Source organism: Mixophyes fleayi, chromosome 11, assembly GCF_038048845.1.
Source record: "Mixophyes fleayi isolate aMixFle1 chromosome 11, aMixFle1.hap1, whole genome shotgun sequence".
NCBI lineage: Eukaryota > Metazoa > Chordata > Amphibia > Anura > Limnodynastidae > Mixophyes > Mixophyes fleayi.
The window spans coordinates 62,638,131-62,661,932 of NC_134412.1; the positions used below are offsets into that span (position 1 = coordinate 62,638,131).

Sequence of the window (23,802 nt, forward strand, 5' to 3'; positions counted from 1 at the left end):
GGAGGGAAAGGGAAGAACAGTTGAAGGATAGAAACAGGGTAGGGGAGGGAATTTAATGGAAGGAGCAGAGGGGAATGGAGAAAAAAGGGGTGAAGAGAAGGGAGTGGAAGGAGGGAGAAGGGAGTGGAAAGGGATGAATAGGAGGGAAAGATTGCAGAAGGAACAATAGTGGAGACAGTCAGACTATTAGGAGGGAGGAACAGATCAGCCCCTTGCCCTGACTGGCTGTGCAACATGTCTGTCAGCCCTGGCATTCTGCTAAGAGTCAGAGACCTGAGCCAGTACCAGGTCACTGTATCCCTTCTCCCTCCGTGATCTCAAAACAAAGCAAACCGAAATATAAACCATTACATGTGCCATAGCCTAGATGTACAATTTTGGGTGCAGGGTGGATCCATAAGTCAGTGGGCTGGCACGAGCCACCCTTTACTAATGCACTGTATACCCTGCACCCATGGTGGATACAGCACTTTCTGGGGGAAAGCGATCTGTTGGAGATGAGTTAATTTCTTTCTCCAGTGCCACCCACAGCTTGTCGGTAAGTTGCAATCGAAGAAGCTTTAAAAAGGGCACATGATAAAAAATAGATTTATAAACTATTTGTAATTAGTGTCCCAAACTGTGATATGTATAGTGTCACAGGGAAATAAAGTGTGGCAGTAGATATCACATGTGGCACGTAGTATCAAAAAATAGTAAAGAGCTGCACATGAAAGCACAGGGTAAAATGGTGTTACAGATAACTGTAAAAGATGTATGAGGACGTGATCTAGTATGAATTCCCTATACCTAGAGCACATATTACCCTGACCCAGTAAACTATGATGGGGCTTGGGGAACCAATTGTGGGTTATATGAAAATAGTCTATAGCATTATTCACAAAAGGAAAAATCATCTAGACATAGCGTGAGGCTTTTATAGAAATAAAAATAATGTAAATATCATATGTAGTCTAGAATACCCACTAAAGTTGTAATTGTCTTAGGAAAGCCTCCATATAAATCCTTGATGAGTCTATTTTATGCACAGTATAACAGCTCTCCCCACACAAATCTTTATATGTGCCTGTGTGGGTAGACAAATATTTTGAAATGTAATTACAGAGAAATTGTTCTAGTCTAAGAGACATCTTTCAAATAATACTTCTATTTAAAACTACATACTGTATATGTATATGTGTGTATGTATATATGTGTGTGTGTGTGTACGTGTGTATTCTCTTACTGATTAATTAAAGAGTAGTTCTCCTTTTAAATGAAGTGTTGTCTAAACTGTCCTAAAACTATGACAGGCAATGTGATTGTAAACAACATAATGTAATTAATTAAGTCACTATATGATGTGTTGGCATATTGTGATATATCATATAGCACCGCATGAGTACCTGAATACTTTTTTTAACGTTTGTTTGTTATTTTTAATATATGCTCACAAATTCATATAATATAGGCGCAATCAGTGAAGAAAGCACTATCAGCTTCAGAAGTCAATACACAATCGGCCAATTAAAAATGGCTAGCTAGTGCTAGTGTCTGTCTTCATCAGTGTGTATTTGCACCAGCCCTTAGGCACCCACAAGTGATATAGCTACTGATAGGCATATTTGCGTCTCCATGTGGTTCTGCTTCAGTCGCAATCATGTGAACGCGGCCATACTGTGCACTAACTGCGTTTGACTGCCCCTCCCCGTTCTGTCTCTACAAGCATAAGAAGGTGCAAGTGTCAGCTCTGCAGACAGACAGACAGACGGACGTAGGTGTATATTATTTTTTTTTTGTGCGCATGCACAGTACAAATTTGTGCATTTTGTGCAAAACAGATAGGTGAGTGTCCAACTCCGCATGCATTATCTGACATGGTGCAAGCTTACAGACAGTGATATGAACGTGAGGTGACATTTTCACTTTTACCCCATAGTACTGCCTGTTTATCGACCATTCACTTAACATTTTTTATTTTTACTACTAGAATGCTGGGACATCATTTATGTCTTAACTAAAGGATCATTCTACCCAAAACTGAAAATCCATAAGTAAAATGCAATCCGGTCAGTCCCCCAATGTCTCTACTCGTTTCCACCAACTCCCATTGAAAGTAATTGTTCGCACCCGATTACTGTCATCTCAGTGGACTTCAGGTAGTGTTGAGGGCCTAAAAATTCTCAGTAGACACCCGCTAAAGGGGGATTGCTGATATTGAGAACACTCTTCTAACAACTCTTTCTCAGCCACTTGACCTTTTTACATTTGGGAGGAAAAAAATTAGGTGTACCACTATGACTAGCCCCCATTCTGATCCGTATATGTTAACCTAGATCCCATCAGAAGGAGTACAATGATTTACATGTAATTGGTTCTGTCTTGATGTACTAATACATGTGTATACCCATAAAAAGTGGTGAAATTCACAAAAAATAGGAGAATAACCTCAAACAAGAAGAATAAATGGCTTTTGCTCTGCACTTCTGCAACTTTCCACATTTTTTAGTGACCCTTAAAAGGGACATGTGCAAAACTGGTGCAAAGGAAAAAAGGTGGTGTTGCCCATAGCAGCCAATTCTAACTAATTGTTCTAGTAGTGTTTAGAAAATGAAAGCAAAGACCATGGCCATGGCCAACACCACACTTTTCTTTTGCACCAGACCCATAAATGGTCCTATTATTGTGTAGTATTCACAAACAAGCATGTCATTGTCCAGGTATATGTCTCCACTTTTTGATACTGATCTGTTGATGGGGTTATTAGTATATTTACCCCTGTTTGGAGTAAACAATACGAACAAGCAGGGGAAGGCTGGCAAAGTTTAGCACGGGGGGCAAGACTCGACTTAGCAGCCTATTTTAAAGGGGAAAAAATGCATGTGGCCCAGTGACCCTGCTCAAGATAGCCCACTAAGGGACTGGCCCGGGGGGCAGTTGCCCCCATGCTCCCCCAGCCCAGCCTGCCCCTGCGAACAAGTCCCCTTTAAGGTGGCCACATACAGACCAATCTTGCTGCTAGATCTGAGCGGCAAGCAACAAGATCAGTTGCCACATGATGACTAAATTGGACAAATTTGACCATTTGGCGCTTGAACCAGTCAGATCACATTGCTGGCCTGTTTGTGCCGTCGCCAGATGACCACACATAGTCCGACAGAGCTCATCTGTCAACCAAATTCTCAGGCATGCCCAAAATGGACCCTATAAATTATAGCTGGATCATCCTTGGGCATACCTCTGATTTTGGAGCCATAAGCACCGATGACAAGTACATTTTCCATTCCTTTTCTCCCAATATTGGCAGCACCGATACACTATCCTAAGAGGGAGCGCAGGTAAACCTAATATACAATTTTCCTATATTAATGCTTGTGTGGCTAGCTTTATACTGCCCAATGCAAGTATGCAGAAATTAATGGTTTGTTTGTGAAGAAAAGTAAATTGATTGGTGATGCTATACATACAATTTAGTACATTCATTTTAGTTATAGCTGAAATGTAGTTTGATAAATGCCACAGTCCCTCTTGTTTTCTGTTCGGTCATACTATAAGTCTAAATAATGATTTATTTATAAAGCAACTGACCTCAATTTCAGAGGTGTCCCTGGCAATTTGTTGAAGCAAATTGATAGTCTAATTCATTGGATCAATACTAAAGACTGTGTAGTGAGCATTTAGCGTCAAGGACACAGCTGCTGTTGAAACCTCAGAAATGGTCAAAGACTGCCGAGGATGCTGGAGCTTCACTTGAATGTTATTAAAATTAATAAAGAAATTAAATAGGATCAATAGAAAATTGTTAGTTATTCACAGGCTTTGTCATGTAAAACCCCTAAATAATAATAAAAATAGTTGAATGTGTGAGAATGACAGATTTGTGAGTGTGGGCTAGGTGTGTTAAAATATAGATTGTGTATAGATTTTTTTTAGAATGTACTTCCTCTTTTTTTAAATAATGTATAGTTGTTTACAGGTTAAGAAAGTGGAAACTGTGAACCTGTACGGAGTAATATTAAAATATGATAATACACAATAGGTTTGCAAATAGAGGATCATGTGACCCACCCTAAATAACATTATGACCAAGTCATGGCCAATAGGTTCAGATCAGATGTATATAGTTTATGTTATGATATGCAGTGTCTGTATGTTTCCTATTAGAGTTCAGTACATACATGCATGTGTTTGTTATGTATGTAGTAGGAACATGCAAAACCTAATACTTAGATTCCCATACCTCACAGCATTTAAAAATGAAACAATGGGACAGAATCAGCAATAACTGATCTAGGGCCTGATTCACTAAGGATCTTAACTTAAGAAACTTCTTATTTCAGTCTCCTGGACAAAACCATGTTACAATGCAAGGGGTGCAAATTAGTATTCTGTTTTGCACATAAGTTAAATACTGACTGTTTTTCCATGTAGCACACAAATATCAACTTTAAATTTCAGTGTGCAAATAAGCTATCAAGTATTTGTGTGTTACATGGAAAAACAGTCAGTATTTAACTTATGTGCAAAACAGAATACTAATTTGCACCCCTTGCATTGTAACATGGTTTTGTCCAGGAGACTGAAATAAGAAGTTTCTTAAGTTAAGATCCTTAATGAATCAGGCCCCTATTCACCATCACTTGAGGAATCTGCAGGGAAAATAACACAGATGAAGCAGCAACTATTTCAATCTACTCTGTGTTTATTTCCTTTTCAGTAGAATAAAATGTAATGTACTGAAGCAGGGTCTAATTCTGTTATCATGTGGCTATAGAAGAGTTAAACAAGTTTTCTTTTTAATTAATTTCCATCAATGACCCCAGCTGGCTGCTAGAATTAATGAGCTGTGTGCCCTTTTAAGCTGTTGAATAAGATGAGCAGCCTTATCGGGATAAGAGCGTCTCCCTGCGTGATCAAAAAGTGCCACCTGGCAAGCTGTCACTTTATCTGGATTTATAATCTACTCCACATCTAGAAATGGTTTCAAACCTCCCTATCACATCGTCTGCATTATCAGTGTATCCAATTTGCTGTTATACAAAGGCACACAATGGACTGTAGAGGACCACCTCTATTACATTATAGAGTTTTGCAATTATGTGCAAAGTTATATATGGGAATACATATATTCCAGCAGGAAGCGGGTTACCAAATCATCCATGTAAATCTGCACACACATGCTGCATGGCTGCTCTGCAATTAGCTCATGTGCATGTTACGATTTTTACTATGCCTGTTGCATGCTTGCAAAGTAATTTGCAATGAAACTGTGTGTCATGTTATTTATATGTCCATACATTGCTGGTTTGGTAACACTAAACATGATTGGCCTGAGTCATTAAGGAGAGCAAAGCAAAATAAAGGAGTAACTTTGCACCTGGGCAAAACCATGTTACATTGGAAGGGGAGGTAAATTTAAAATGTGGGGACAGATTTATAGTTGGGGTTGGGCATGTCCTAGAGCAACTTTAAATTTCAGTGTAAAAATAAAGCTATCAAGTATTTGTGTGCTACGTGAAACAACAGCCAGTATTTAACTTATGTGCAAAATAATAAACTAATATGCACCTCTTGTATTGTAATATGGGTTGTCCAGAAGCAAATTTACTCCTTTTTTTGCCTTGCTCTCCTTAATGACTCAGGCCCTATTTGATCCATTAGACAATTATCTGCACCCATTTTTCCCACTTACTTTGCACAGGCATTAATCAGGGCTAACTATAATACCTTATGTAAAGGAATCATTTAAACAAGCTTTTTATCAGAATTTGCTTATGTAACATTCTAGACAGGGTTCACCCCGTGATTTGCACTGCTGCTTGCATGAACAGTGGAGTCATACAGACACCAGGATCAATGGTTCTAATGTCAGTAATATTTTCATAAAGATTCACTCACATCACATTCTATCTGCCACACTGAGGGAGCTAATTCTGACATAACACTCGGCTGAATTATCCCTAAAGGTATAGGGCTAAATCAGGGCTGGTGCTACCATTATATGAACCTAGGCAGTTGCCTAGGGCACCAATGGTTAGGGGGAGCCAAAACAGTGAATGAGTGACAATAATATCACTCATCCAGTGATTGTTATGCCCCTGCAGCGCCTCACATGGAGCGCCGACTGCTAACATGCATGTTACATGTGAAGCTGCTTCCTGTTGCTCCTCCATGTCAGTATTACGCTGCGCTGAATGGGTGGCTATTGGCAATTATGTGACAGGTAAGTATCTGAAGAGCAAAGTTGCAGCTCCTTACATCTGCCTTCCACGGTGAAAAGAATCAGGAGTGGGGGCTCCACTTTTGAGTGAGGGTTGAGGTGTGGGTTGGTTAGCGGCACTTACATCAGTCCTGGGCTGTATGTTTAGCAATGGATGTTGTATTACAAATTCCTTTTGCAGTTTTTCCTGTACCATGATTTGCAGTGAGGATGCCAATACCTTGCCCATTTTTACACATCTGTATAAATTGAGTATGCCTAAAAGAGTTTCACAAAAGTTTGCCTACGCCTTTTGTTTGCTGGTTTATATTATGTACTGATTTACTATCATAATTTAGTAGCAGTATGTTTTACAATGTCCTAAATATAAGCTGTGAGTTTATATGTACGTATACATTTTGTTGTTATTTTACATAAACGTTATTCCATAATTATTTACTTATCTTGGTCTGTGCAAGATAACGCTTGTCTCTCCTTTCAAAAATGTGAGCTGTATTTCAGAATGACCCTCACCGAGATATGTTAATAGCTGTGTTTTCCAATGTTATGATAATAAAGAAAAATTTTGTGTTTTATTTTATTAATTATTCTTTTTTTATTATTATAGTAATACATGATTTTATAAATCCAACTTGCTTTATTGATTACTGTGTTAAAGCACAATTGTTTTATTTATACTGTGTTCTTAACCCTTTAAGGAGTCGCAGAATTTTGCATCTTGATGAACAATTGTTTGCACTTTTGCTCTGTGTCAGTTGTTCCACTAGCAATTTGTGTTGCTGAAAAGTAAATAAGTATGTTTTATATAATTTTGGGATACAGGGAATACGAATGTCTTTACTTTAGGAACACTTTTTATAAGTATCTTTTTTATTTTTATATAAGAAGTAAAGGACAAATACAAGGAAAGACGTTAAATATTTCATAATTCGGTTTTTTATTATACTAGTGCAGACCAAGGAACATGGGCAGGCTGGGCTGGGGGGAGGGTGGCAACTGACCCCTGGGCCGGTCCCATAGTGGGCTACTTTGGACTGGGTCAATGGGCTACCTTTCCTTTAAAATGTTCCTAATAGGCTGCCGAGTCGAGTCTGTCAGCCCTCCCCTGCCAAGGAATGTACCCCTGGTTTATTAGCTGCTACTTCAAGTGTCAATGATACAAAGTATTGCCGGTATATGGAGATGCGGTTCTGCAAGCAGCCACAAGGGGGCTGTTAACTGTGTAATGCAGTGGTTTCCAAACTTTTTAAGTTCGCAGCACCCTTAGAGTCTCCATAAATTTTTCAAGGTACCCCTCAAAAATAATTAGGGGAGCTAGTTGAAGCATGGGGAGAGAAAAGGGGGTCGGAGGAGAGAGGGGAGAACGAGCGGAGGAGATGAGGGGGTTAAGTGGATGGTTAGTAGGCTTTGAGGAACAGGTGAGTTTTAAGTGCCCGTTTGAAGGAGCACAGATTAGGAGAAAGACTGATGGAGCGAGGGAGGTCATTCCAGTAAAGGGGGGCCACACGGGAGAAGTCTTGAATTCTGGAGTGGGAAGAGGTGATCAGAGTGGAGGAGAGGCACATAAATCCAAGGGAAAATAATATTTTTATGTATTTTTTTTCAATTATATTTCTGTCAAAGAATAATTTACAGCTAATATTAAAAGGAATAAGATCAAACAAAATAAAACAGCATGTACAGAAACATCATACTGTGCCCCTTCACCTTTATACTGTGCCCCTTCACGTTTACACTGCCCCTTCATCCTCACACTCTGTGCCCCTTCACCCGCACACTCTGTGCCTCTTCATCCTTTCTGTGTACCTTCACCATCACACTCTGTGCCCCTTCATCCACACACTCTGTGCCGTCCTTCATTCATCCTCACTCTGTGCCCCTTCATCCTCACACTCTGTGCCCCTTCATCCTTTCTGTGTACCTTCATCCTTTCTGTGTATCTACACCATCACACTCTGTGCCCCTTCATCCTTTCTGTGTACCTTCACCATCACACTCTGTGCCCCTTCATCCACACACTCTGTGCCCCTTCATCCACACACTCTGTGCCCCTTCATCCTCACACTGTGCCCCTTCATCCTCACACTCTGTGCCCCTTTGTCTTCACTCTGTGCCCCTTTACACTTTTACCATGTGCCCCTTTGCCCCTTTACACTTTCACCATGTGCCTCTTATCTTTTTTTTATATGGACTTCTGTGCCCTCTGTGCCCCTTTATATATGGACCTCTGTGTCCCTTTATATATGGACATCTGTGCCCCTTTATATATTGCCTTCTATGCCCTCTGTGCCCCTTTATATATGGACTTCCATGCCCTCTGTGCCTCAAGGAGAATCAGTTCTCCTTGTTTTGCTCTGCCCTTTTCAACCTCCGTTTATTTTCTTACCTTTTACTTGCCCTTATTTCTTCTGTTCTGTCTTCTTCTGTTCTGTTTTCTCCTGTCTTCTGTTCTGTTTATTTCCATTGTTGTTCCTCGCTGCACTGCTCTTCACTGAAAATATCGGCTGTGATGACGTCACGCCTGACATGCAGTGCAACAGAGCAGGGAGGAGTTGTTGTTTTTTTGGCCGGCCGGCGACCAAGCGGGTGGAGGGTGGCAGGCAAAGGGGAGCGCTTGGCGCCCCACCTTGCCCACCCCGCTCACTGGCCCACGGCACCCCTGTGACCTCCCTGGGGAGCCGCTGCGCACAGTTTGGGAACCGCTGGTGTAATGCATCAAAAGCAGTCTCCATGCTCACTTATGGCTGGGTTCTATATATATACTGCATCGTTTTATGTCATTTCATAAAAGTATTAAAGTATTGGGAGTAATATTATAGTATTTGGTTTAAAAATACTATTGTTCTTGATGCACAGTAACATGAAAAATGCTGTGTATCTGTTTGCGGGGCTCTACTACACAAGCAAAAGTACATGAACTCAACAATTCATCTACCTCATCTGCTCAGCTACTTGGTTCAAGCCTGAAAGACTAAGGGGTATATTTACTAAACGGCGGGTTTGAAAAAGTGGAGATGTTGCCTATAGCAACCAATCATATTCTAACTCTCATTTATTTAGTGCATTCTACAAAATGAGAGCTAGAATCTGATTGGTTGCTATAGGCAACATCTCCACTTCTTCAAACCCGCAGTTTAGTAAATCTAGCCCTAAGTTTCTGCCAAATAACCTCCTAAAGTTACAGTGGAGAACTGTTATTTTGTACAGAGTATCCTCCTGCTGTGTCTTTCTATAGGCGCATAAATATAGCAGCAGAATTAATTTAAAAAATCCATGAAATACATTTTTGACAACAGTATTGTGTTATATTTCAGTTGTGGTATACCTTGTTTCTTCTGCAAACACAAAACCGTATAATCACAAGAAGTCTTCTTTAGCTACGTTGTGCTGCTCCATATATGATGAGATCTCCCATATATAAAGGTTCCTCTTGGTGTATGCTCCTATTAGCAGGAGGTAAAACCATTAGCACTGGTCAAGGATGTGTTTCCATCCACCAGATGATCAGACTCTGTATATGAAGGATTACAGACCCCTAAGCCCCCTACCCCATGGAGAGTAATGCGATTTCTCTGTCTGATCATTATGGATGAACTGGAGCTGGTTTGACAGCTGCAATCTTCCATAATGCAATAGAGGCCTGTAAACTACTAATGTATTGTATAGTCTTCGATGTAAAATGAGTGCTGCTATATAAAAATGTATAGCAGTCTTATTTATCTAAATACCTGCATAGGAATAATCAAAATAGTTATAGTTCCATTAGTCCTTCTTTAAAAAATAAACACAAATATTATATTATGTGAACTGTCAAGCTGCTTGGTCTGCCAAAGTGACATGAAATATTTAAGCAATAAGCCCCTTAGAACAGGGCATTACTGGTCAGCAATGCCCTGGCTGGGGGAGGTGAAGATCTGAGGCATCACAACGGAGTGCACACAGCTTACACACTGCAATAAGGTCACATGGTATTAGATTGTTGTTCTACGTGTGTATGTTTGATTTTTGTCGTTGTAAATTCTTTATTTTGAAATTGTTTCAGCTATTTCAATAACAACATAAGAAAACAAAAAACAGTTCACAAAAACATGTTAAATTAATAATAAATAAATGATAAATAATGGTAATGAAGCAAAAAAATATTCATTTTACATAAGAGTATTGCCACACTTGCTTTGTTCACTATTGGATGCATCAGCACGGGAAATGCAGTTGGTCAGATGGTTCATTGGTCCCTACGGTGATTATCATTACCAAACTTCTCATTCACACTGGGAAATGTGCAGTCTGCTGCAATGTCAGGGATTTTACCCATGTTGACCGTACCCTGTGTTGTGCTACTGAGGGTCTTTTTAAATGCTTACTAAGCATGCTCACTGTCTGATTTGGCCACTCTTTTCTGCTTATTTACTCAGCTTTGCACTTGTAACTAAAATTCAATCTGTTCAGCAGAAACTACAGCTGGATTTTCCTTTGTCATTGTTGTTCTCATTTTTCTTCTTCCAGCCTGACATCACCAAGCCCTGTGCACAGCTCAAAGTCAGAGTTCAATGGATCTCAGTGTGAAGACAAGGCGGAAATTACAGTCATCCAATGTGAGGAAAGCATTTCTAAGAAAGGTAGGTTCTGAGACTCAGTTATTTCACCACCAGGGAAGATGTTTTGTTGCCAATTGAGTACATTTATCTTTATATTGTTCTCTTTCCAGTGATCAGTTCTCTAAACATTAAGATAGAGTATTTAGACTACAGCTATTTTTCTACTGTCTTCTTCTGACTTTAAGGTTGAATTAAAGGGATAAGTTTGAAGGGAAGGTGGGCAATGATGGCCCATAAATTGTTGTCAATTGGGAATGGTGGCACATGGTGTATGGCTGTATCTCATGAAGCTTTGCATGCCACCCTCACCAGCCTGGAATGCTTCCTGCTTTCAAACTTCCCCCTGTTGGTAGCTTTGAAAAGCAGCAATTGGCTCTTAGTGGTAGGCGACTGTGCAACCATTGATGTCATGTTTTATGCCATTTAACTGACATAAAATGACTTAATAACAGTGACAGGCATGGTTAGGCTGACCAACTACAATGAAATCCAGTCATTTAGTTTGTTCTCCGATCGGCAGTATCTGCACAGTAGCAATATCTGGTCATGGATGTGGCCTGCTCGTGGTCCGTCTAAGGATAATGGTTCTCTTATGGCTGGGTACATTCTATACATTATATGTTTTTGTGTCTGTCACAGATGAGCCCTCTGTACCGATACCTGACAGCCAGCCCACCAGACCTACCATATTCCCAGACACCTCCTGGGAGGACCACCTCTTGGAGCAGCAGGACCATTTAGAGAAGGAGATGGAAGAAGCCAAGAAAATGATATCTGGGTTACAGGTATGTATCTAGTATCTTTGTAGAGACGTTTTCATTAAAAATAGATCTTTTTTTTTTAATGAACAATGTCTCAAAACCATCATGCCACGATTGTACTACCTTCGTGCTACCATTGTACTACCTTCGTGCTACCATCGTGCTAGTAGGTATCTGTTAGGTGTTGCAGATGTGCATGATAAGTTTATTTCTAGAGGGATTAATTCAACAGTATTACCACTGGGTAGTTTGGAACTTGGAGACTTAATATGTTCCACCCTTGACCACATTTTCGCAAACAAATATAGGAAACAGAACATGTATCGCACTGTGAAAATGGGTCATGAAGGCTGCTAATCAGGTCTCCAAGTCACTTTATCAACTATAATATAGAAGCTGTTAAATGTGATTATGGAAGACGGCATAAGGCAAGATTAGTATATTCTTACATTTTAAGTATGTAGTATTTTTGCAAACCACTTAGTGATATAGTACATTGTCCCTAATTTCAAAGCTGGATAATTTTCACACATATAGACAAACTGCTGTTAGAGGTTCAGAGTGAGTGATCTGGAAATTATAGTGACAGTCTCTAAACTTGTTAATAACAAAAACTTGTTAAGAACAAAACATTGTAATGCTGCCTTTCTGGATGGATGTCCGAGTATATTAAGATTTCCATTTCCTGATAGCTTAGAGGTTACTTTGTCAGAGAAAAATTCCGATTTAGGCGTAGTCAATAAAAAAAACACCAAAGCCATACAAAGCACAGCAATATAGTATTATACACAAAGTATGGTGATAAAATGTTGAGTATAAGGATATGAAAAATACTTTTATACGGTAAAATCTTACATATGATAAAAAACAAATACAGAAGTGGAAGTTGCTCAATCAATTTATAGGCTCATAGCAAGTGCTAGAAAAGGTGGGCTTATCCTAAAAGGAACAAACACACAGAAAATTCCCCAAAAAACACAAGATGTAAATACTAAATGACTAAACAGGTCTAAAAATTTACTGTAGTGTGTGTGTGTGTGTGTGTGTGTAGGAACTTAGACTATAAATGAATGAATGATTAAATGTTCTCTGTACAGTGCTGTGTAATATGAGAGACGTTCCTTGCTAAATGCACCTCGCATTGCACTTATAATCAGAAACAAGTTTTTTTTAATGTAGAACGGGTTCATTTTGTTGGTGTGTTTCCGGGTGACAAAGCCTCGTACCCTATGCAAAACTACCTGCTACATACACGTCCTTAAAGATGGTGGTGATTGGCCATCTGCCTATAATATAGGTAGGACGCCTTCTGCTCCAATCAGACAGACTTTATACAGAAAAGCACATATGTCTGCACACAAATACTAATGTAATCTATCGTGACACTTGTAATGAAGACCGTCCCAATAGCCTTCTGCCTTTAATCCTTATTCATATCTTAAGTAACTCACAAACAAGCAGTGTATTGAGAAAAAAATGACAATGATGATATTTATTAAAGGAGTGGTCCTAAAGTTACAGTAGACATTCATTTCAAGTGACCATTTTATTTGTAATAGCAGGCGTATTTCCATCTGGGACCGCAGTGCTGCAAATAGCACTAGCCAAACAGTGTAGTGAGTGTGCACATGTTATGGGAACAATAGGCCTACTTGTGCAGCCGTGTGTTCTGTGCTTGGTAAATTAACCTAAATAAACCAATAAAATGAGAAGAAAATAAAAGAATAACTTTACCATTTTACTTTTGCTTGAGATCTGTACTGTTGCTATTTACAAAAACATGATCACTTTTTTTTTTAATCTTAATGGAGTCGTTTATCCACATTTATAGGGTCTCCTGTAACACGATCCAAAGCTTCATTCTTTCCCTTGGTTACCGTATTGTGTTTCCCATTCAGGCGTTGCTGTTAAATGGATCCCTTCCCGAGGATGAACAAGAGAGCTTATTCTCCCTGCGTGAAGACGGGGCGTGCCCAGAGGAACAATTGGTGAGGGGCATACCTTTCCTTACCATTCTGGCTGCGTTGTACGCTGGCCTCCTCTGTGCTGGTCTTCACTGATTGTATCTTTTACTTTCAGGTCATCATCAAAAGCCGCCTTGACCAAAGTATGAGTGAAAATCAGTCTATAAAGGTAAGATGTTACTGAACAACATTACCCACACTTACTTGTGGTTATCCATGTGGAAGTGTTCTATGATGGCATGCATAACATTTACATTAGGTCTCTGGCAAATATTAGCAGTTGTCTAATAAAAAGGATTATGCACAGTCCAACAACTTGACATTTTGTAAAAAGAGCAAAGGGGATACAGATTTTCAAGAAGTGTGCTGTAAATAGAAACTGTTTGTTATTTGTTTAATTAAATGGGCTGATTTAGTGCAGACATGGTGCACTATTATGTGTCTCTGTGATGTCCTAGGGGTAAATGTATCAAGCTGAGAGTTTTCCGGTGGGATTGAAAAGTGGAGATGTTGCCCATAGCAACCAATCAGATTCTAGGGGCTAGATTTACTAAGCTCCAGGTTTGAAAAAGTGGAGATGTTATAGAATCAAATTCTAGCTTTCATTTTGTGGAATGTATTAAATAAATGATAGCTACAATCTGGTTGTTTTTTAAACCTACTGGAAAACTCTCAGCTTGATACATTTACCCCCTAGGGCTAGATTTACTAAGCTGCGGGTGCAAGATTACTGCAGCTGACATAGGGGTATATTTACTAAACTGCGGCTTAGAAAAAGTGGAGATGTTGCCTATAGCAACCAATCAGATTCTAGCTGTCATTTTGTAGAGTGCACTAAATAAATGACAGCTAGAATCTGATTGGTTGCTATAGGCAACATCCCCACTTTTTCAAACCCGCAGCTTAGTAAATCTACCCCCTAGACTTTAACATGCCAGGGGCATCTATAAGCGGGCATTGGACTGCTTTGTGGCCCATTTGTAGGTTCCTGCAGCCCAAGATGTGTTCCATAATGCCCCCAGCGATGAAAATAGATTGACAATGACAGTGCTTTGTTCAATTGCATTGAAGGAAAATAATACCAATAGTTAGAAATACATGCTCTCTTAAAATGATGTTTATATACAAAGATAAAAGCCCATTATTTTAGTATTAATGTAGATATGTTTGTTTTAATACACAAATAGCTTTCAGAGCTCAATTCAGGATAATGTTGGTTTGCCAATTATAAATATATAATAAGATGATGGAAATGAGAATAGACAAATATAGCACAATAACACTTTCTAACGCTGCATAAGTAAGTCAGTAAAATGATATAATTCAAAGTCCCAACTTTACAGCCCGAGTGACAGCTGTGGTGAAGGTGTCCCGGCATAAATTATATTTAAATGTTCAAGTTATTCTCCCAGGGAATATTTGTCAGGATGAGACCTACATGGAAAGGACAGATGAATGTAATATTAAAATAAATTCGATGAACGAGTAATATATAGTAATGAGGCACTTACATCTAAATACTGACCTGTGTTCTCGCTTCTAAGTGCTGGCTCACACTTCCCAACGGCATTGGTGTCTTGTAAGGCTTTCACTAGGATAGCTTGGTCTATCTCTTCACGTAATGTTTAGCTTTCTGTATTTTCAATACAGTGGCAGATATTCGCAAGAAATAAAATAATGGATCATAATATTATGAACACATTTATTTACATTATCATTGTTTCATATTACGTCACATCCAATTTATTTTCTTTCTGTCCCCAATGCTGCCCTTTGAAAACAAATTTGCTGGCTGCACCGTTTAATTAAGTTGCACAAACCTATTCGTTCACGTGTTGTTAAAGACCACAAGCCTTTTAATAAGGAACATGGATTTTCTCCAGTTCTATATTCTCCATCGACCAATATGTTAGAAAGGTATTATATATGCACATTATATTGCTCAGTTAATCTTATGTGGTGCTTTGTTCAACTATCTATCTCCACCCTGTAATTTGCATGTTGGAGCCAATGGCATGAGCAACTACAATTGAAGGACACAGATTAAAATAGGGAAAATTTAAGAATTTCTGACACGGCATGATACATTGCTAGATGTTATGGGCTTTATTTAGCGTTAGGAGCTCAAAAGGTGCAAATTTGCTTCTGGACAAACCTTGTGTGATAAAGCACGACATTCACTAGAGGCTCACACGGCTTGGCTGAACCATTTCACTGTTTATTGGCAGTTGTCATAATGGCTGAAATAGTTTCAGAGGTGGTTACAGCACACATATCCAGTAATTTATTACAATTCTTCCCCAATCCTATGTTTGGCTAAACAGTAGTTCCCTCTCTACCAGCCAGCCATTAACTGGCATCGTTGACCCCGCCCACAAATACAAACAGTGTTTTTACCCTACACCCAAGCACTATAAACCAATTACACCCATGTGGAACACCTCTGTTTGCAGGGGCAGGCTGGGCTAGGGGGCAGTGGGGCTTCTGCCCTCCGGGCCGGTCCCATAGGGGGCTATGTCACTGTCTTGACCCTAGCTTGGGCTGGGTCATTGAGCCACCTGCATGTCTTTCCTTGTAAAATGCATGTCTTTCCTTGTAAAATAGGCTGCTGAGTCGAGTCTTGCCCCCCCCCCCTCCCCCTCCTGGGCTAAAATTTGCCAGCCCATCTCTGTTTGTGTGTATGTGCCCAAAGAGGAGTCCTGGTAAAATTTAACCCCGTCGGCAGCCTGCTCTTAGAGACTAGCTGGGTTTATACCTATTTCCCTATAGGACAGGTAATGTAAAAGTGTAGATATGTCCCAAAACTGTGAAATTGTTCCCTCGAGAGGGGAGGCCAGTGTTGTTCTCCACCATTTCCACAAACTGAGTGGCGGAGAAATGATCTGTTGTTGAACAATCCAGCATGCAGCGTTTCACTTACATCAGTTTCTCAATGCAGCCGTACAAGGTGTCGTTCTTGCTAGATTAAGCTTTTAACGCGTCTATTAGAAAGGATCTACTAGTTCATCTTATAGTTAATGGTTAGATCCTTTAGACAACAACTTTTGGTTAAATGCTGCAAACATATCCACATAAAATATACAGTACGTGCTGTAGCATAGCATGCATTATTAACTCTTTCAATTGTGTTGTCATTGCAGAAGGAACTTCAGAACTGCAAGCAGGAAAATCGGAACCTACAAGCAATCAAGGTGAGGAGAATACTATGGGCTTTGTGGATGGAGTGAGATATCTGGCTGATCCAGGCTTCCCTGGGTTTCTCTCTAGTTCTGATATCCTCAAAAGCTTATTAGGATTTTATAATGTCGAACTAATCTCACAACTATTGTGTGTGGGCTAATGCTTTAATGGTATTTACAAAAGTACCACATCTACTTACTATATAAGTAATTAGCTGAACAGTCACAGAGATGCGCAGGTCAAATTGATATATATTTAGTTCAATATTCTGGTGCTACTTTCTGCCGCCTCAGCAAGTCATTCTATTCTGCTTAACCATTGCTACCAAAACTAATGCTTGTCTATTGTTACACTCTTCTTGGAGTAATCTCAATGTGGGACATTAATAGAAATGAATCCATTGGTTTATTGAGAAAAGGAGTATGTACTGAAGTATATGCAACTGAAGAAGATGCACAGACTTATTTTCACTTAATATCTACAATCAACAAATATAATGGGATAAATGTATAAAAATATTTAGACTGACAGCAGCAGCCTTTTGGTTATTGGCTATGAGCTGAATGATGCAGCATAAAATAAGTATGTGAAATTATACACAAATATTAATCGCTGAACAAGCTCTGTATTTAAACTGCTAACTATGCAGAGCTTTTGTAAAACTCCCACATTATGTTTTACTCACAGTATAGAAAGACTGCGTCGTATTTTATAGAGTTTGGCTTTGTATAAGAAGATTTTAATGCATGGGTCTAATTACCCTTTTACTATCTGGAAGACTGACAGTTATCAGAAATGTAACTTATATTGCAGTTAGATATTGGCAGGTGCCTGCAGGGCCTGGGCGGCATTTCCAGCGATTGCCCCCAGATCCCCCCACCCCATGCCGGATTATGTACATGCGCCACTACCCCATGCACCAGCGCCTAATCCAGTCCCTGCTCTGTTCAGTGGTGACTCGGGTGTTAAGGGGAGAGGCACAGCGTCCTCCTGCAGATCTTATCGGGATTACCGTGTTCTGCTGGACCTGGATGAATGTACTATAAACCACTACAACAGTATAATTGTCCTATAATCTAAGAAGAAACGTTTTAACCAATACTTGCGAGCTGATCCTTCTCAGGGCTGGGGGTGACTTCTTACATAGTTATTCCCTAACATTAGTAATCACATTGCTACTTTGCAGCTTTACACCCTAAGGGGCAAACACAGGTTGTCTAGAGGAAGGTTTCCAAATCCTTGATTTTTGAAAAAACAACAAGTGTTAAAAAAAACTTGCCGCATTAAGACAGACACATTTTTGTAGTCTTTTAGTATAAATAACAAGTACAGTTAAGTCACAGAAGGGGGAATTCAATTGCAAACTATGTGCAACGGAGTGTTTGAGGCACCTTGTGAGGTGTATCTCTCTTCATCTTTCCTCGCACCCCATAGAGGTGCACAGTAGATTGAGCGGAGATTCTTTAGCATAATAGGTGGTGCTGAAGGGCTGGTTACCCGTGAAAGCCACACTTTCAGTCTTTATCTCATAGTAGACTCATGTATGTTGGCACGTATTATCTTGACAAGAAGCCTGTACATCTCTGAATTCTGCCTAGCCATTGCTTGAAATATATAGCTGTGCTACATGTGTTTTCTTCATAACAAAAACTAATGATTGTCTATTGGATTCTTTGTATTCTTTTGGATTCTTTGACATTTCTCACAGTACCATAAAGTCTGATCTTTGGGTGAATTTGCTGGGTTACCCGTTCCTAGGACGACTGACAATTCTTTTCAATTGTTCTCTATTTGTAAAAAAAAAAATCTTTATCAGTGTAAAGTTATGGATTATGGACTATAAATTGTTTGGAAATTAACGTATAACCCTTTCTAGACTGATGAACAGAAACATTTGCTTGTCTGAGAAAACTGCCCAAAGCTCTGCTTTGTATAGGGGTGGTAGAACCTCCTGGTGATCAAATAATGACGTGCACTTAATTATCACCACCTGGCTCAAATTCCTTTCTTTATTGATAAATTACATGGTTGTTTCATGTTTATTGTTAGTTGAATAAATAATGACCAAGTAAAATCTGTTATGGGTTAATTGTCATATTAATCACGTCCTCATGTAAAAACACGTATTTCAAAGAGGCAGTACTTTGTTTTTCATATGACTGTATTTAAAGGTACGGTACACCTGTGTACAACCCTAGCATGTTAGGAACACTTCCCATATGTCCCCCTTCCTTTGGAGTACCTACCTCAGAGCACCATTAATAAGACACCAGCAGAGGAGGCAAAAAGAACTTGGCAGGAGATTCAAACTACTGCTCAGGTTATAAATATTGAATGTAGCTCAATGGACAAGATGAACATTAATACATTCAGGAGTCACATTTTCTACACACATCCCATTTTCGCTGCTTGACCTTTAATATAGACTGGTCAAATATTATGTAAAAAGTGTGTGTTTTTTTATTCAAAATTATAAGAACACTACCCATAAAAAGCACCAGTAAAAGCTGAACACAGCACACATTAGTGATACAAAAAGCTAAAGACATATTGATATATTGTAGCAGAAGGTAAATGCAAAATAGTGTCTTCCACCTGGTATAAAATGCACTTCTAATTACCTTGACGATACTGATGGTGTATATAAGCATTAATTACTGAATTCACCAGGGTCATGCAATAGGAAGACAAGTTAGAAGTCAGGGAGCAGAGCATTTTACATTAGGTGGATGTGGTCATATTGGAGGACCATCCTTGGTTGACAGAACTGCGCTGTTACCTCTAGGAATAATATATTAGTTTTCCCCTCCTGCTCGCTTCTTGCTGTTATATTTCTTAGATAATACACATCATGTGACTCACTTTTCACTTGGGTAGAGGATATAATGAGCATTAGTAACAGCAATATCTTCTACAGTATAGCCATCCATTAAGATAACATGGTGAGAGCTGATTGTGGCAACCTCAGTTAGCTAAAACTGAGATTGTAGAACTGGATCGAGTATCACAGAAACTGCTGATCTCCTGGGATAGTCTCTAGAGTTTACATAGCATGATGTGCAAAACAAAAAATGAGGAAGATCAGAGGAGTATGGCCAAGTTGACAGTAACTCATTTAGCCACGTGTTACAACAGTGGTAGGCAGAATAGCAGAACGCACAGCACGTTGAACCTTGAAGTGGATGGGTTACAGCTGCAGATGACCACACCTGCTTCCACATTTGTCAGCTAAGAACAGAATTCTGAGGCACAGTCTCGCCAAAACTGGACAATTTAGGATTGGAAAAAACGTCACCTGGTCTGAGGAATCTCTGCCAATCTCTGAGCCTACAGGTCACAGCAGAAACATGAACCCATGTATCCATTCTGCCTTCTGTCAATGGAGCAGGCTGCTGGTGTAATGGTGTGGGCAATGTTTTCTTGGCACAGATTAGGCCCCTTAATACCTATTGAGCATTGTTTAAATGCCACAGCCTTTCATCATCATCATCATCATTTATCTATATAGCCTCTCTGATTATTGTTGATCACCATGTTCATCTCTTTATGGGCACAGTCTACACATCTTCTAGTGGTTACTTCCAGTGGGATAACACGCAAAGCACACATCATCTGAAAGTGTACAGTGTTCTCCATTAGCGCACCGTTTGGATGTGGTGGAATGGGATTTGCAATATGAATGTGCAATGAAGTAATGTATTATATACAAATGTATTATATAATGTAATGTAGATTGTACACAACATATTTTAATGATTGTGGTGCCTTTGTCAATAAACATGCAGATAAATATATGATAAATAAGAATGCACACTGGCCTCCTACTCCCTTGATTCATCTTCACAAAGTAAAAATAACATTTTAGAATCTAAATCTGAATTTATGGCTGTTTCTCATGTGTAGAAGTAAATAGGACTGTATATAGGTATTTGGAGACCCAGTGAACTCCTTGTTAATAGAACAATCAATGCACAATAATCATCATTTGGAATAGAGACCACTGGTTCCTATGGAGAAGTACCCACAGCATCCATAGTGAACATTAGAACGATTGTAATTATAATACAACATCATTGTGATATAAACTTGGACTGTAATGTGAAACAAAAGGTAATTACAAAGCAGTGTCCATCATTCTGTCTATATTATGTATTGTGTCTGTTTCCCAGGATGCTTTGCAGCAGCGGATGGCTCATCATGAGAGCTCTGTACTACAATTAAAGCAAGAGTTATTGCGAGCCAACATGGACAAAGACGAGCTGCACAACCAAAATGTAAGTTATGAGGCTGTAATAAACCTGTTGGGCAGTAACGGAGTAACCTAGTGATAGCACTTATCTAATGAGATGGAAAATTAAAGGAGGACTCTAGTCTCCAATAACTTTTTACCTAAGCACCTATTCCCCCACCTAGTAGAACCCCAGGACTTCCGCTGTTCTACATATGTTTACTCTCAGTAGTTTTACTCTATTTGGCTGAATGGGTCTGTGAACTCGGTATCAGAACACGAATGGGCAATTCATGTTAATATCCAGTGAATGGAAACTTCTGAAGAGGCTAGTACCTCTGGAGGGGTGAGAGTCCCAGCAAAGGGGATCACCAGTTTTTCTAGTAGTTTGGGGGAGGATGGAATAAAAAAATATTACAGCCTTGAGGTCAATGAAAAAGATTTTTTAGAATATATTGTTTGTTTCTAAGGTGGATTTGCAGAGAAAAATGGAAGAAAGAAGCCAGTTACTTGGAGACTATAAAGTAAGATTATTATTGTATTTTGTATTAATTGCATTATATTGTATTATTGTGTAATGAATGTGACCTAAAGTGTAATAATGTCTTTATATAACAATGTTGACACATATTTTGACATCACTTATTTTTATGAGTAAATGTAAATAAGCTTAAGCATACTCAGGGCGTTATTATCCAATAGGCTGACTAGGGCGCAAGGCTTTTTTTTGGGGGTGGGGGGGATAACATTTTGGGGGGGATGCAAAGTTATGACAGGGAGAGGTATAAACTGAAATTGAATTTAAAATATAAGCGAATAATTGTTCACAAAAGTAAAAACAAAAATGTAGTAAGTTTTTAATCTTGATGTATTCCTATGGTTAAGGCTAAAGACAATGAGTCATCTTTGGGCAGACACTGGAGGAGAGACTGGGATGGTGACCGGTGCAGACGAGACACCCCCTTACCTTCACGTCTTCACCCTCATTAGCGCTCGTTCATGTTTCCATCCTGCTATTCAGTTCTGATTATAATGAAAATGAAAGGAGTGACAAAGATTAACGTGACCCTTTTAAAAAGACACATAGGGGTATATTTACTAAACTGTGGGTTTGAAAAAGTGGAGATGTTGCCTATAGCAACCAATCAGATTCTAGTTATCATTTATTTAGTATGATCTACAATATGACAGCTAGAATCTGATTGGTTGCTATAGGCAACATCTCCATTTTTCAAACCCGCAGTTTAGTAAATATACCCCTATGTGTCTTTTTAAAAGGGTCGCAGTAATCTTTGTCACTCGTTTCATTTTCATTAAAATCAATTTAGTAAATATACCACATGGAGTTAAGTTATGAAAATATGGGAACATAAACATTGGTGGGGAGTGGGGGGGTGAAGGAAGCCAGATTCTAAATTGACCTTGCATGGAAGGTGAGGGTGCGCTATGAGCCTATCAACTAGGGCGACCTGAACCATTAATCAGGCCCTGAGCTTGCAGGTGAGATGTATGCGATATAGCTGAACCTCTGTTCTTCTGCAGAAAGAAATCTCACAAAAGGACTGGCTCATACAGCAAATGCAGGCGAAACTGGATGAGGCACATCGGAAACTCTCTGAAGCCAGCTATCAAAAGGTATTGCCAATCTTACTGGATTATAACTTGTGCCAGGGATAATATAGTGCTGAAACATTCATTCGTTATAGCCTGTGCTTGTGAGTTATAGCACCCATCTTCCACAAAGCTGGTTACTTACGATCATGTAACTCTGCCATGTTTACAATAGTAATTTCTTATCAATCAGAAGAGAAAGATCACTACTTTAATTATCCTGCCGTCTTTAAACAGAACGTACAGTAAGCTGCGGTTAAATTAATACAAAAAAAGTCACTTGGTAGAATAAATAGGTATTTCCTTTTTGGCTTGTAAGTATGAAAATAATCACCATCATGGAAGATTGCTAGATGACAGTGTCACACTTACTTTAGACAGTCCATATAAGGAATGAAGATAAGATATTGGGGCTGGAAGACCATGCCATATATCTGAGCCTAAGGGTCACACATTAAAGCTTTGTTCACACAATGGTGGTTCTTTGACAGTAGTAAAGCATTTTTGAATTCTATTGTAGAATATTGACCGTTTTCTACAAGGAGACTGTAACATTTAAAATGCTTTTGTTAACAATCAAAATCTAGAATAATTACATGGCTACAAAAATGACAACATGCTTTAAGAAAAGCTTCAAAACCATAGTATTAGCGCCATAGAAATGGTTCCCTTTGGTGAACTAACTACAGGAAGTACCAGGGATGTAAATCCGGTGACGCAAACGTTTTCACTACATACCCGTAGGAAACCTTACACTGAGCCCTGGAATTATAGACCTTTCATGCTTCATTATGTATATGCCAGGCTTGTTCTGAGACAAGATTTTGTACATGCACTTGGGATCAGTATATTGTGTATTGATGATACTCAACAAAGCTGGACAGCCTTAAATTAATTTACACATATATAATCTAAATATATACCAACATTATCATCACCATCTTCATTTATATATTGCCATTAATTACACAGCGCTGTACAGAGAATTCACATAAGTTCCTGCCCCAATAGAGCTTACAGTCTATATTCCCTAACAGACTAGGGTCAATTTGATAGCAGCCAATTAACCTACCAGTATGATTTTGGAGTGTTGGTGGAAACCGGAGCACCCAGAGGAAACCCATGCACACACAGGGAGAACATACAAACTCCACACAGAAAAGGCTGGTTGGGAATCGAACTCATGACCCCAGCACTGTGAGGCCGAAGTGCTAACCACTAAGCCAATGTATATTAATGTAACTTACCCTAAATGTATTTG

General features: G+C 39.2%; 1 protein-coding gene across 5 annotated transcripts in view; it reads left to right on the forward strand.

Annotated features, from left to right (window-relative positions):
* Positions 1–23,802, forward strand: part of DIXDC1 (DIX domain containing 1) — a 122,319-nt gene that overhangs the window by 85,059 nt on the left and 13,458 nt on the right. For all 5 annotated transcript variants that reach the window (XM_075190989.1, XM_075190988.1, XM_075190990.1 and 2 more), the window contains 8 exons: positions 10,706–10,818; positions 11,437–11,582; positions 13,457–13,546; positions 13,638–13,691; positions 16,663–16,713; positions 20,872–20,976; positions 21,401–21,454; positions 22,473–22,565. In XM_075190989.1, coding sequence (XP_075047090.1) covers positions 10,706–10,818; positions 11,437–11,582; positions 13,457–13,546; positions 13,638–13,691; positions 16,663–16,713; positions 20,872–20,976; positions 21,401–21,454; positions 22,473–22,565 — 706 coding nt within the window. The remainder of the gene's footprint in view (positions 1–10,705; positions 10,819–11,436; positions 11,583–13,456; positions 13,547–13,637; positions 13,692–16,662; positions 16,714–20,871; positions 20,977–21,400; positions 21,455–22,472; positions 22,566–23,802) is intronic.